Below are 15,865 nucleotides of genomic sequence, written 5' to 3'. Positions count from 1 at the left end.
GTATCTTTGGGGTACATACCTAGTAGTGCAATTGCTAGTTCATAGGGTAGCTCTATTTTCAACTTTCTGAGGAACGTCCATATTGTTTTCCAGAGTGGCTGCACCAGTTTACACCTGCACCTACTAACAGTGTAAGAGGGTTCTCCTTTCTCCCCATCCATCATTTCCTGACTTGTTAATCTGAGCCTTTCTGACCAGCATGAGGTAGTATCTTATTGTGGTTTTGATATCATTGTGTTTTTAATTTGCATTTACCCCAGTGACTAGTGATGCTGAACATCTTTTCATGTGACTGTTTACCATCTGTTTATCTTTGGTGAAGTCTGTTCAGATCTTTTGCTTATTTTATTTTTTATTTAAACATTTTTTAAGGTTTTTTTTTGGCTGGGTACAGTACATTTTATGATACATGATAAGGTAGGGCTCCCTGAACCCCTCCTCTTCTTTAGGGGGTCTAGGATTGAAACTGTCTGGAGGTCAGGGGATTCTCAGTGTATTGAGGGATGCGTTGGGGCAAAGACTCCTCAGCAATTGAGGGCATCTCTCTTCCTCTTGCTCTCCCTGTTGCTGGTGGTCCAGGGGTCTCCTACTCCTTGAAAGCCATAAGATCACCACCTGGTTGCTGTAACCAAATTCATTGTCATAACAGGAAATAAGTTTGACACAGTGGTCATTGAGGGCAATGCCAGCCCCAGCATCAAAGGTGTAAGAGTGAGTATTACTGTTAAAGTTACAGGAGACAGCTTGGTTCTAACTGTATCCCAGAATGTCCTTGAGGGGGCCCTCTGATGGCTGCTTCATCATCTTCTTAATGTCATCGTTTTTGGCAGCTTTCTCCAGGCAGCAGGTCACATCCATGACTGACGTGTTGCAAGGTGGGGACAGGAAGTCCGTGCCAATGAGTTGCCCATTCAGCTCAGGAATGACCTTGTCTATAGCCTTGATGGTGCCAGTAGAAGCAGGAGTGATATTCTGGGAAGCCCCTTAGCCCTCACACCACAGCTTCCCAGAGAGGTCATCCACAGTCTTTGAGTGGCAGTGATAGCATGGACTGTGGTCATGAGTCCCTCCACAATGCCACGTTATCATGGATGACCTTGACCAGAGGGGCCAAGCAGTTGGTAGTGCAAGAGCCATTGCTGACAATCTTGAGGGGGTTGTCATACTTCTCATTGTTCATGCCCATCAGAAACATGAGGCATCCTTAGAAAGGAGCAGAGATAATGGCCCTCTTGGCCCCAGCCTTCAAATGAGCTCCAGCCTTCTTGATGGTAGCAAGGACCCCAGTGGACTCCACCACATACTCAACACTAGCATCACTCCATTTGATGTTGGTGGGATCTTGTTCTTAGAAGATTGAGATGAGCTTTCAATTCATGACAAGTTTCCTATTCTGAGCCTTGAATGTACTATTGAATTTGTCATGGGTGGAATGATACTGGAACATGTAGACCAAGTAGTTGAGTTCAGTGAAGGGGTCAATGATGGTGACAGTATCTACTTTGCCAGAGTTGAAAGCAGCCCTGGTGATTAGGTGCTCAGTACAGCCAAATCTATTTACTCTGACCTTCACCATCGTGTCTCGGGATGTGGCTGGCATTATACCAGAAGATGTGGCTGTCTGTCAAATGGGGAGGAACAGAGAGCCTCTTTGCTCATTTTAAAATTGGAGTTTTTGTTCCTTGTTGTTTGAGTTTTGACAGTTCTGTATGTATTTCAGGTACAAGTGCTTTGTTATATATGTGATTTCCAGATATTTTCTCCCAGTCTCTGGCTTACCTTTTCTCTTTGTTTTTTCAGAGAAAAATCTTGAAATTTTGATTAAGTTCACGTTAGCAGTCTTTTTCTTTTATAAATTGTTTCTGGGACAGGATCTAAGAAATCTTTTCTAACAGATTTCCACCTGCATTTTCTTCTCTCATTCATCTTAAGTCATTTTTTTATACAGTCCTATCCATTCCAAACTACAAAGATCATATAAAATGAACACATTGCTAGATACCAGTTCTCTCCATAGCCCAAGTTCCTTTTGAAAAAAAGTTATATTCTCATTCCCTGTTAAAACGTCACCTTTACTTTGAAGGGAGATTTAGTGGGCTTATTCTTTGGAAAATATTGCAGAATAAGAGTACCATACTACTGTCAGCTCCCTTTTACAGCAAAGGCCAAATACTTTGGAATGCTCATCTTTTTGCAAAAGAAAAAATTTAACTTCTGTACATTTTTAAGTACTTTGATGTAAATGAACTTCTTTGTGGTGTGCTATCCTATACAAAAAATTGCAAGGATCCTACTGTTTGAATATCCTGTTTTTTAATAATTTATTCATTTGAGAGAGAGAGAGGGAGGGAGAGAAAGAGAATGAGCAAGGGGAGAGGGAGAAGGAGAGGGAGAGAGGAAAGGAGAGAAAGGGAGAGAATCCTCAAGCAGACTCCCAGCTGAGCACAAAGCCCAGTGCAGAGACCAATGCAGGACTCAATCTCATGACCCAAAGATCATGATCTGAGTTGAAACCAAGAGTCGGAAGCTTAACTGATTGCCACTCAGGCACCTCAGGGAATGAGCTTTTGATAAAATACAAAATTCATCTGTGTTGAATCTTGAAAGAATTATGCCATGTGAGAGAAGCCAGACAAAAAGCACTACATACTGTGTGATTTCATTTATTAAAAAGCAGAAAATACAAGTGATAGTGACAGCAGTGGCTGCCTTTGGGTGAGTGGAAAGGAAATGAGGGAAGGCTATAAGATGGAGGAGGGACAGGAGGAGACTTTCAGGGGTGATAATCATGATTGTGGTGATGTTTTCATAGGTAGATACAAATAATGCACTTCAAATATGTAGAGTTTATTACATCAGTTATACACCAGTAAAGCCACTTAAAGAAAGAAAAAGAAATAAGAGGCAGTTCACCTCTGGAATAAATATTTACTAAATGCCTACAGATGCCAGATTCATGGGCTCTGTGCGAGGGGGTCAGAGAGAGTGAGGACTTGGCCCACACTTTCTGGGAGCTCACCATTGAGTAAGGGAGTTAGAAAATAAACCTATAACTTAGATCCAGTATGTGTTAAGTGCTAAGAAAGAAGAACAAATGGGGAACAGGAGGAGTCGAGAACATGAGTGCCAGTGGGTGCCTTTTCTGGGGGAGGTCAAGGAAGACCTAGGAAAGAGGAAGCTGAGCCGAGGCCTAGCATTGGTCAGGTGGATGAGCCTCCCCATCTGGGGGAACATCAGTGGCAAATTGGTGAAATGCAAGTTCCAGGAATTGCATGTGGTTTGTCCTGATTAGAGCAAAGGACACTATAGCAAGAGAAGAGATGGCAGAGGTTGGGGCCAGACCATGGAGCTTTTGCTTTCATGGCAGTGCCTGGGTGCATTTGTGCTCCAGGCTTGAACTAACAGGTTGTCCAGATCTCTGGTCTGTATCACAGGGACACTGTCTCTGCCAAACACTTGGCACAGACCTCCAGGCTTTTGAGGCTGGGACACTCATATTCATGCTTAGCTCTAGTCTGAGAGGTCTTATGTTCCTCAGGAATGTTTCAAAAGCCAAAGGAAACAAGCTGGTTTAGGTCTGAGCAGCAGCTGGGGAACATCTGCTTGCTTCTTACAGCTATACCTGGGAGCAAAGGTCTTTGGTGCATTTGTATGTTGGAGGTAACCAACAATCCAGCTGCCCCAAAAGCAGTTTTTCCACAAGTCAAGAATTTTGCCTTTCTTTCTGGCTGGCAGCACTGATCCCTAAAGTCCTGTATTTCTGACAATGGCTGTCTGGGGTGCAGTGATCTGTGTCCTGTTTGGTTCTCTCCTACCCTCTGGTCATCTGTTAACCAGTCACCACTGGATTTCTCCAGCCACTGAATAATAGAGGTCATGAGAGAGTCCCTAATTTATTTGTTTATTTTTAGAGTGGGTTTTTAGAGGAGACTAGGATGTTTGATTCAGAGTATGATTGTGATTGTCAGACCACATTAAAAATTCAGGCAGCAGTACAGAACATGGATAGCTCATGTCAGCCAGACATTTCAGTGTAACCAGAGGAGGAAAACACAGCGAGGGCCCATGTTAATGGAAGTAGATGCCAAACTGCATGGCAAGCACTGGCTCACCTTTCTCCTGTTACCTGCCACCCTTCAGCCGGAAGAAAGCAGCTCATATTTAAGCTAGAATTTAAAATGGGATTGCTGCTTAATGAGCATTCCTGTGATCTCAAGATCAAGTTGCTTATGCTTCAAAAGGAGAGCTCCTGTCCTTCCATTTAGGATTGTTACTGATATGGCAGTTAGGATCTACAAGAAGCGAGAAGCATAGGTGTGGTGGTTTATCTTTTTTCCTTGGGGAATTTGTGCCATCTTCTGCAGGGTTGGACCAAGAGGACGAGCAAAGGTGCTCACACTGATTTCCCTAACCAACTCGAGGAAAGCTGTGGCCACACAGATGCCTGAGATCAAGTGGGTCCAGCAAAGGCCAATGTGGATGATCTTGGGTGGATTAGTAAAACAGATGGTGTCAGGAGGGGAGAAGTTTTCAATGATATTGTGGACTTTGGTTTTTGTATCTTCTCACCTGGGCTGGAGAAAACAGTCCACATGTGGGCTGGCCTAAACTCTTTAACTCTGTTTATCCTGCCCTCCTGTCCTCTCCCATGCTATCTACCATCTGGACTGTTAAATGGCTGAGTCCCTTTTTTTTTTTTTTTTTACTGTGTCAATCCTGGAAGGTCATGATTGTTGTGATTTGGGGCTGGTTTCTTGAATGGGTGGGTGAAATGGATATCTAACTATTGATTTGTTTTCTTGCATTTCAGTCGTTCCAAGGAAGTCAAGGACGAGCATACCTCTTTAACTCAGTGTGAGTATCTCTGAATGGTACACCCATGATTTGGTGCAAGTCTTGTCAAGTGGGGGGAAAAGCAGCAGTCAGTGATAATTAAACAATGGACCCTGTCCCCTCGGCGCCAATAAAAACCCTGCAAAGCATTGCTCTCCACGGTAGGTAGTCGATTATCTTTAGGGATTTTTTTTTTTTTTTTTTTGCTGAATCTTTGGCTAAAAATAATACATTTACTACCCACAGTAGGGACATCAGAGGGCTATAGACTCATAGGGAAGAAGTTGAAGTGCTTCTGAGAGCCTCATCAGGAGGCTTCAGAACCAGGTATGAGATGAGTCATCAGGGAATAGAGGAGGTCAAACCAAAGACCTGGAGCTCTGCTGCAGGAGCGGAGACTGGAGGAAAGTCCTGGTTAGTGAGAAGCCTCCCCTCCCCCACTGCAGTTGTAGCCCGATAGGGCTCTGCATCACTGCTGGGAGCATCCCTGGGTGCCTGTAACCTGGAAAAGGAAGGTGAAGTTCACACAAGTATGATGAACTGTGAGAGTGGCAATCTAGCATGTTCAGCTTGATACGATACAGGGCTTGTTCATCCTTGTAATTAGGGCACGCCTGTGCCAATGTCATGTTTGACATCTTCAGCTGCATCCAGTCCTCAGTAAGCTCATGGTTGTGGTCTTCACAGTGTAGCCATCACTTAGTCCCCTTAGCTCACAAGATGAGGAGCATCAATCAGAAACATTCCAAGGAAAATTTCAAACCATAAAGACTGTATCAGTAGACTCACTGAATCAGAATTTGCAGATCTCAAATGCATTTCAATGGAGATGTTTCCATGTAGCTGCCTTTTTTAGGGGCTGTTAACACTTTTGGTCATAAACAACGCCCTTCTCAGTGTTGGCTTCCCTTGTGGCATCCATGCTCAGTTATTTTCTCACTGCAAGCTCAGCTTGAAAGACCAATGATGAGTGTGTGACTAACTACCCGTTCTCTCTGTCCCTTGGCACAGAGTTAATGTGGGCTGCGGGCCTGCAGAAGAGCGAGTGTTGCTAACAGGACTCCATGCAGTTGCAGACATTTACTGTGAAAACTGCAAAACCACTCTGGGCTGGAAATATGTGAGTACTAAGGAGTCTGGTTGGTGGCAAGAGGGCTGTGAAGGCAGTAGTTGAGAGAGCCTTCTGCTAGAGGATTGCTTTCTTCCACTGGCTTCTTCTGGCCCTGTGCGATTATCTTAGTTCAAGAACAGGCAGTTGAACCCAAAGAGCACTTCCTGGCACACTCCTGACTGCCATACTCATTCTTCCTTTTTCTCCTACTCATTCCTTCAGAGTTGCCCCTGAAACAGACAGATACACACATCTGCTTTTCAGCTTAATTAATAACAATAATAGCACATAATATTTCCTGATAGCCTACTGTGTTCCAGGCATATATTATCTTATTTACTCTTCACAGGGTCCCTAAGAGGTTAGGTCATATTTTAATCCCTATTTTATGGATGAGGAAACTGAGGCTAAGTGGGGTTAATCGTATTTCCAATCTTATCTAGCTGTTGTCTGGCCAAACCAGGACAGAGACGTCCAGGAGCCTAACTGCAGAGCCCATGCTCTTTGCTCCAGTAAATGTCCCCGGAACATCTCTCAGGTCCTAGGTCCTGTGCTAGGCATCATCAAACATATTAATGTCCACTGTTAGATACAGTCATGGCTGGACTCTCCGTATTGGATGTTCATTCCTTTGCTCTTTAACTCAACAAATAATTTTAACCTCTTCTTGACACCTGGAGTGAGCAGTTCTTTGCTAGGGTGAGATGAGGTATGGATGTTCAGTGAAAACAAACTTTTGTTGTTGTTATTGGCAGATATATTTATGACGGGCAGATATTTTCACGGGCTTTATCCTGCCCGTCATTGTGAGAATAATGGAAAATGAGTCTTCCGGTCTCTGGGAGGACAATTTCTTCCATGTAAATGCCACAAATTCCATGTCCTGTCAGTTGTACAGGGTGAGTGTGGGGCTGGCTCATATGACCTGTGGTTAGTTAGCTGTTAGTTAGCTTCGGAAGAGCCTGGAGGAGTAGTCAAAACTGCCTGCCGAGTGATAATGATGTGTCAGTGTAAGCTTGTTGATTGTGACAAACACACCACTCTGCAGAACTCCGGTAATGGGGGAGGCTGTGCGTTATGTGGGAGCAGGGAGTACAGGGGAAACCTTGCCTTCTGCTCTTTTTTTTCTGTGAACCTAAAACTGCTCTAAAAATATGAAGTCTATTTCAATAAAAATGATGCTGAATAAAAAAGCCCAGCATAAAAACATGATTCCGTTTAACCAAAGTTAAAAACATGCAAAACATAACTACCATAGGTGGAGTCTGCAATGGAGCAGCATTGCCTTTAGATTCCATCTTTCACATCTACTTTGAGATATTCATCTACCTAGATGGCATGTTTCATGATGCCAAGATGGTCACAGATCCCTATGGATGCCTTGATTGCTTCTAGTGGGAAAAACTATCCTTGGATATTCTGTTTCCTCTGTATGGCCAGTGCCCCCCGACCCCAGGTGATCTGGGGGCCACAGTTCTGGGTTTGATTATTCAGAAATGTTCTCCTCCTGTTCTTCCAACTTCTTGGTCATCTTGTTCCAATGAAGATGTACAGGATTACAGATAGAAGATAAATGTGAATTTATTGGTTTTGCTCCTTGAGGTAAAAATGAATCACTCCTTTGACTCAGGTTTATTAAAAGCCTTTGTGTTGGATACAAAAGTAAATGAGATCTAATACTTGCCCTTAGTTGGGTGTTTACAGTCATGTTATCAGGGAGGAAAGCTACAGGTAAACAGATAAAACAGCTTGACAAGCATACTGATATGTACACGACAGTAGAGAAACATCCATCTCCCCAAATATTTATTGATTACCTCTCATGTCCCAGGTCAGGACTCCAATCCTTCATTCCATTATTTCTTCAGACCTTCACAGTAATCCTGTGAAGTACTTTTAATTATCCCAGTTTTGTAAATGGAAAGTTGCAATTGTAAACAAAAGTGGTTAAGTGATGCTTCTGGTGCCAGGAAGCAAAAGCAGGCTTCAGTCTGGGGTGTTTCTGTAGACTCTAGATCTAGTGTTCTGTCCACTAGAGTCCAGTTAATGACATTTTTCAAGTGGCTTGGGGGCTGTTGAATTTTTTTTTTCTTTTGGCTTTTTTGCTTGTTTAATACAGATATACTCTTACTTTCCTAGTTTTCTTTTTATTTACCTCCCCCCCTATCCTGAGCACACTGCCACAGAACAATAGGTCTTATTCTCGAACCACATTCCTTTGTTGTGTACACATCACACAACACACACACACACACACACACTGAGCTGAGGAATAATGAAGTGTCAGGGAAATTACTGCTGAGTCCACAGCTCTTGTGTGTGTGTGTGATGTGTTTGCACATTCTCTCTCAGTGCCCTTCCCCTCGCCTCTCCCCTTTCCCCTCTCCGCTTTGTGGAATGATTTGTCTCTCAACACAAGACTCAACTCTGAACTCTTGTCCCGAGACCCAAACCTCTGGAGCTTGGGAACAGAAGATACAGTTCATACAGATGCCTCCCAGAACCTATGGCCAGTAGGGTTGAGTTACTAAGTTGGAAGACTCCGAAAAAGAGTTGTTGTCCACTGCTTCTGCACATTGGACTCAGCCATCTAATGACTGTGATAACACATGTTTGTTTGTGTGTGTGTTTTAAGATTTTATTTCTTTACTCGTGAGAGACAGAGAGAGGGAGGCAGAGACCTAGGCAGAGGGAGATGCAGGCTTCCTATAGGGAGCCCAATGCAGGACCCATCCCAGGACCCCAGGATCATGCCCTGAGCTGAAGGCAGACGCTGAACCACTGAGCCACCCAGGTGCCCCTGACCTGTGTTTTTCATATAATACACCAGATGTTTTTATACCTCTATGCCTGGGAATACAATATCCGTTTGAGCCTATACCTATGCAGGGCTCTTTTTCTATGGGGCTTCTTAGCCTGCAAGCCCACACACAGCGTTATAAATTTAGGATGGTAATCTATCAGGTGATTTATATTGAGTTTTCTCTCTGGAGGCCTGGCAGCTGGGTGGGGCTTGAGGGCTGCCAGGTTCTTCAGCCTGGAGTTCACGTAGCTCTGATCTCCCTGGAGAAAGGCAGTGAAGGAAAAACAGACTTAATACACTTGACATAGAAATAGCAAGATAAATAAAAAAGAGACCTATTTGGCCTCACAATACTTTCTCTCCCTGAGTGTTTTTTCTCTAGGTGTAATAAAGTACAGTTGAGGATTATGACATAGAAACTTCATGGATACATCCACAGAGCACATTTCTGGTCAACGTCAGAAACCAAGTTCCCCTGATTTTACATGTGCATGTGCATGTGCCCACCCGCACACAGACACACATTCACTTATCAGTTATTTATTGAAGACCTATTAAGTGGCAGGCAGTCCTCTATGAAGTGAACAAAATGAATGGAAACTTCTGCCTGTCATGAAATTTGTCTTAGTAGTGAAAGACGATATGTAGAACAGATATGCAGCTTGTACTGTGTATTTGAAAATAAATGCTGTGGAGAAGAATGAAGCAGGTAGAGAGGGGAAAGGGAGTTCTGGGGTGGAAGTCATGCTATTTAAAGTAGAATAGGAAAGACCTTACTAAGATGGTGACATTTGGGCAAAGACTTAAAAGCAGAGATCCTGAAGAAATTCTGTTGTAAATATTGAGAAAATTTTTAGAATATTTAAATTGCAAAGTGTTTAAACTCTGTTGTAAATATTGAGAAAGTCTTGGTGCTGCCTCAGCGCTGGAGCTCAGTGAAGAGGACGTAGCATGTTCGAGTGGTAGGAATTCTCTCAGGCTGGGCAAAGCTGGTCCTGATCCCTATCATTGGCCTGCCTTTGCTCCTGTGCTACAGAAGTCACCTATTTGTCTTTGGTCATTTGGTGTCTTTTCCTTTCTGTCTCCTAGGAACATGCCTTTGAAAGCAGCCAGAAGTATAAAGAAGGCAAATACATCATTGAACTAGCACACATGATCAAGGACAATGGCTGGGACTGATCGGAGGGTATCCACCTAACCCAGTGTCTACATGAACACCATCCAACCGAACATTCTACCCAAGAGTGAGAGAGTGACTGAACACTTGGTTCCATCCATTTAGGGGCCTTGCCATCTGGGGCATTCTCCCACCCTGACGCCGCCTTTCTGGTGACCGGCCTCTAAATTGCTGTCTCTCTGTCTCTTTGCTTTGTATCTGTTTGTGAGTTGATCCTGGCTTCTCTCTCTGTTCTCGTGTTGGCTGAAAACAAAACAACAAAAGGAACAGATGCTTGACCTCATGGCAGCAGCCCACCTTGATAAGGGCCCTAGGGCCCATGTAAGCGCTGCCCGATGGCCTCTTGTCAGGAGAGCAGTGGCACAGCACAGGGGTGTGCGGAAGAGGGAAAGGGGGAGCCTTTGAGGATCCCGGGGGTGGGCAGGGGATGGGACGTGAGAGGTAGGAACAAAATTGTGCTGCTCCTGGAGTCCTGGTAACTTAGGCTTGAAATAATCGACTTGTCTCAAAGGACAAAGAGAAAAAAAAAATACCTCATGACTGCATTTCTCTCTGATCGGAAGTTTCTGTTCCTGACACCAACTGTGCCAGGTTAGCATGTGAGCGCAAGAACTGGTCCTAACTCTAGTGGGGGCAGGGGACTGGTTCTCCTGGGTTGAGTTGGGAGTGTCCTGAAAAGAGAGAATGAAAAGCCCAGGTGGTTTTGATAACTCTGATGCCTCACTGCTCCTTCTGGTCATCTTCACCTCTTCAGCCACTGTAGGTGAGAGGAGGGGGGTATTTGTAATGGGTGCAAGATCCAAACATCCCAAAGACCTTGGCCACCAACCAGTTAAAATCAGTAATTGAGGACGACAGGGAACAAAGGGGACTGTAGTTTGGGAGCTCCTGTAGAGATGGCTCAGATATTGGGCCAGAAAAAATAAAAAGTAGAACCAGCTAGCAATTCTGATTGTCTAACCTTTTTTTTCCTGACCCCTAATAAGAGCATTATGGCAAAGAAGGGGGCGGGGTGGGACAATGCTGGGAATAGTTTAGAGTTGAACCGTTACAGGTTAGTGCATCTTCCCCTTTGGTATGCAATGGCTTCAGAGAGATCAGCAATTCTTTGTACATAGTTTTGGGTGTTTTTCTCCAGTTCTATCATTGTAGAGTGTGGAAAACAAAGTCCCAAGGCTTTGAGCTTAGAAGTAACCTGGCCAGTAGATTCCTCATACCCCTAGCTATTCTTGGATTTGAATGCGTTGTGTGGAGAGAAATTGTCAGAGTGGTCCAGCAGTAGGGAGGGCTTAGATATGATTGTCAAACATCAAGTTAAAAATTCCAATATTAGCCCCTGCCTCCCATCTCCCAAAACAAACCGAAGTTCATTATATTAGGGAAGCGGAGAACAAATCCTTAATAAAGCTCATGAGAGAGAAGAGTTTGTTACAGTTAACCAACAATGTGAAGTGTATTATACCAACAGTTCAGCCAGTCCACGGTGCATAACCGAAACTCATTTAACTGAGTTAATTTTATGGCTTAGACCGAAAATGTAATTATTAAGGTATGTGCAGGTTATATTAGGTAATTCTCAGCATCTCCTTCTCTAAGTAGGCTGATTCTGTAGGAAAATTCACTGTAAAGTCACAAAAGAGTGAGTTTGTAGAAGCAACAATCTGTAAAATTGAATCAAGATTTAAGCAGCCAACCCGGGACATTTCCAGAATTTGAATTTTCATAGGGAGTAGATCATGGTAGAAATGCCTTTTCATGTCTCTGTGCACTGATTGCATAAAGGGGACCTGAGCTAGGTGTGGTCCTGCCCTGGAGGTGATGGACAGCAGGACTGACAGGAAGCCAGGTGGCTCTAGGTTTAGCAATAGACCGCTTCTTTAACACAAAAGGATTCTTAGAAATTGAATCTTATTCCCAAAGGCTTTTTACCCACATCTTCTGGTACTTCAGCAACCCTGGAAGATTAAGTTCTCCCCACATTACTAAAAATCAGACTGAGGTTCAGAAGAAGCTTTTCATTTCTGCTCCCAGAGAAAGAGTTCTTCTGGCTTCCAGGGCCAAGATCTCAATAAAAAAGCATTTTCAACTTTCACATTCCTAAGCTGGCTTGCTGGCACAAAAATCATAGATCCCCCTTTCTGTCTGCCCCGAAGTAGTGGCTGTCACTTAGAGATTTTGATTAGCACCTTAGCTCAGGGAATGTCCTGGCTGTTGATGCTCCTTTCCATAGAAAGAAAATGGGGGTTAAACACAGGTAGGTGTTTTGTCTTTGAGACTAAAAATTGAGTGTGGTGACAGAGAAACCAGACACGGGGTGCCCTAAAATTTTCGAGGGGCAGAGGAGACCAATGTGCCACTGTTCTTCCTTGGGGATGAGGCCTCTGACTGCCGCATGGATCAGAACAGGCTTCAGTTAGACCCAGGTTCTAGTTTTTGGTTTGTGTTTTTTTTTTTTGTTTTTTGTTTTTTTCCAGTTAACCGATTGAGCATCCAATGGGTGCGTGGCACCATACTTGGTGCAAAAGATCTGAGTAGAATGTTGGTTTTTCCACAACTACAGGGGAAAAAGAAAACAACTCATTAGGCTTTCCCTTTGTGTCAATGAAACCAAAAGTGCTTCTTATAACTTTAGCTCCATTCATGGCTTGTCTACCTAACGTCTAGCAGTATTGGATTGACCGCAGCTGAGTGATGAAGACACATCAACTCATGGCCTCAGTCAGTTCATTCTTTAATTTCTTCACCAAATTATTGACTCAGAGTATAACCAAAGACCTCATCTATTCACCCCTGACAGGTTCAGGGAATTGGAGTTGGATGGTAAAACCTAGGCAGGATGCAGGGAGGAGGGCAGGGGGAAAAGGAGAAGCAAGAAAGGGAAAGGCATGACGTTCTATACCTCAACCAGCAGCTGCCTTCATGTGCAACTGAAGTCCGGCTGGCAGACTCTCTAGGTCCATCTTCCCTGTGCTGTCTTAGGTCATGTGGCCTCAGTGGCCCTGGATTACACCCAGATCCCCGAATGCTAACCTTAGGCTGCTGATGGGTTGATTTGACATGAATCAAATACAGCCAGACTTGATGCCCACAGAATGTCAACTGGGCCTGATAGAATGCTGCCCCCACTCCAATGACAGCAAGACCATGGAGATAGGATGAGCAAATCTTTACTGGTGGGTCAGTGTGTGAAAAAGAGGTGTCCCCTTTATAAAAATATCTTCAAGTGGATATATATATATATATATATTAAAAAAGTTGCTTGTGAAATATTCTTTTGTAAATAATATTTAATTTTTTAAATAATATATTTGGTGCTGTTTTCTCAGATCCCCTGAGAGCACTTTTTATTTTCATTTTTAAATTCTATGGTTTATTCTGCATTTCTTGAAGTATATTTTAAGGGAAACAGTGATCACCAATATAGTCTTCCTTAAAAAAAAAAAAAAATCTGTATCCCTTTAGTCTGGACAGAGGCAATAAGGCAATGCCTCTCTGCATTTTTTTTTCCCTGATGGAACAGACTCTGCAGTGCATTACCAGGTTGAGAACTGAAATATTTTCTTGCACCAATATTGACTAGAAAATAAAATAAATAAAATCAGATTTAGTAACAAATTAGCGATTCCTCTTGTTGGAAGAATTTCCAACAATTTGGAATCTTGTTTTTAATTTTTGTGCGTACGTGTGTGTGTAAAGCACTTTGTGTTGTGCCTCCTGTTTTCTTCTTTACTGAGGACACTATACAGTTTACACCTTGGGCACATAAGGCTTTCTTCTCTTTCTCTCGGCTGGTCTTGTTTCGAGTGGACCAATAGCACAAACCATGAGGATTTTGTTTTTCTGAGCATGGAGCTATTGCCAGTTTGCTCCTTTTTCTTTGTGTGCTCAACTTTCACAGATCGTAAAGGAAATCTGTTTGTGAAGATTAAGCAGAGTCAAATCTGTGTATTTCTGAGATGTGAGTGTACTCCTTACATACCCCAGGTTTCCACTTGTGGAAGCCACATCATTAACTGGTTTGGGTTGAAAGGACATCAGTAAAATAATTCACATACCTTGTAGGTAAAACAGTTTTATTTTAAGTTCAGATTGCCTCAGGTTCAGGAAGAGGCTGGGAAATCAAATCTTGAATGCAATCAAGTTACATATTTTAACAGAGTCTGCCTCGAATGAGAAAACACGCTAGTGGTCAAGGTAGAGGAAAGAGATGTTTAATTTTCTTAAGCAAAATACGGTCATGAAATCTGCCAGCAGTGAAAGGTAAAGCCAAGAAGAAACAAGCTATTCCCATTACCAAATTTAATCTGCCTGTATATTTTTATGTAACATTTTGGTGAAAGTGAGAGTCGGTTCCCTTTTCCAACCTGCAGAGACGATCTTTCAATACAGAATCTGTCTATGCTTGTGTTTACAAACTGTATTTGTTGGGTTTGGGTTTTATTATATTCCCTATTTTTTTTTTGTGGCATTTTTCAGGTCACTTTGCTTCAATAACAAAGATAATTATTTTCAAATAATTTGTCTTCACCTTTTCCTGTATTTGTACATAGTGATTCAGTATTAGAGAAAAGTGCATTGTTTCTGTCATATTTCCAATCTGTGTTGGTGCTCATTTGAGAAAATAAAGTTTTCAAATATTCTTTGGAGGGCTCATCTGTCTTAATTGACCCAGCATGTTTTATCTTGACTTTAACGTTTAAAGTAACCGAAAAGCCTGTAGGAGGTCATCTGTCTAACCCCATTCACCGAGCTGTCAACTGAGACCCTGCAGGATTGTTTTCTCCAAGGACAGTTGGCCAATTAATGAATAAAAATCAGGTCTCCTGCTTATCTGCAAATGCTTCTCTTATCTTTAGATATCAGAAATGCATGAGTGACCTTTAGGATTTTGGTCTACTAAACCCCATATTTTTAAACTGCAAACTTTTCTGTTTACACCAGTTGCTTTGGGGAAAATTGGATTGCATTAGGCAGAGAAATAAAAGAATCATAAAATAACAAAATTCAGTCACAAAGAGGCAGCATTATCTCTGAGTAATTAGCTAACGAAGGGAAAGAAGTATTCACAGTTATAGTATATGGAAAATCAGGTCTTCTCACTCACTAAACAAATATTTATTAAACAACTGTTAGGTTCTAGGCTCTGGGTGAGGCAGTTCGACCATTCTAATAAATCAGCTGTTTTTCCTCCAGTATCCTCCATATGCATAGCCTTGCATACATAGTTTTGTATTCTGGTGCCTTCATTTAACAGACTAAATATTTTTGCCTAGACATCAATTTATACCATAACTTTTTCAAAAGCTTGCCCCCACAACTTACAGGGTTCTCACCTTGTATAGGCAACTTTAGTGAAGACAGAGGATATTAAAACTGCACAAATGCGTGTGTGTATGTGTGTGTTTTCACACTGGTTAAAGTATTTTTAAAAGCCTGTTCTCTATAAAACAAATACCTTATCTTCTTCCCATGAATTTTCACCTATCCATTCTGGGCTGCAGTTGACTTTTATTTGTCCTTGAGCATATTATCTTATTCCTGTGACCTGTTTTGCTTCAGTGGATGTGTCTGTTATCATTTCCCTCTTGTTTGCCTTTGGCATACCAGGGGGAGAGAAAAGATAATATGTGCGGGAGACAACCAGTTCCAATCCAGCAATCCTTGGGTCCTCCTTTCCAAGCTCTTACAGCCTACTGGCTGTCCAGGAGATCAGGCCAGATCCTGGGTAGGGTCCGTTGCCTACGTGACCCCTCTTAAGATCCTGGCAATGAGGCATTATCTCACGTCATCCCAGGAGTCCTCACCACCCCAAGGGAAAGCGATGACAGATGCCGATTATACCCATTTTGTAGATGATGAGGTCAGGAAGGTTTCATGGGGATGACAGGGTCAGGAATCCTAGCCTGACTTTGCAGCCGTGTTTCCCTGCACTGTGTCCCAG

At 42.8% G+C, this 15,865-nt stretch overlaps 1 protein-coding gene across 2 annotated transcripts in view; it reads left to right on the top strand.

Moving 5' to 3' along the window:
- Positions 1-14,564, top strand: part of YPEL2 (yippee like 2) — a 63,135-nt gene extending 48,571 nt beyond the window's left edge. The window contains exons 3-5 of one of the 2 annotated variants that reach the window (XM_072779744.1): positions 4,811-4,854; positions 5,845-5,953; positions 9,837-14,564. In XM_072779744.1, coding sequence (XP_072635845.1) covers positions 4,811-4,854; positions 5,845-5,953; positions 9,837-9,926 — 243 coding nt within the window. In that variant the 3' untranslated portion in view covers positions 9,927-14,564. The remainder of the gene's footprint in view (positions 1-4,810; positions 4,855-5,844; positions 5,954-9,836) is intronic. The other variant, XM_072779745.1, reaches the window with a different exon arrangement.
- Positions 14,565-15,865: the final 1,301 nt, after the last annotated feature.

This window comes from Canis lupus, chromosome 16 (genome assembly GCF_048164855.1).
Source record: "Canis lupus baileyi chromosome 16, mCanLup2.hap1, whole genome shotgun sequence".
In the NCBI taxonomy this organism is placed as follows: domain Eukaryota; kingdom Metazoa; phylum Chordata; class Mammalia; order Carnivora; family Canidae; genus Canis; species Canis lupus.
The sequence above is the reverse complement of the archived record's forward strand: the minus strand, read 5'-3'. Positions and strand labels throughout refer to the sequence as shown.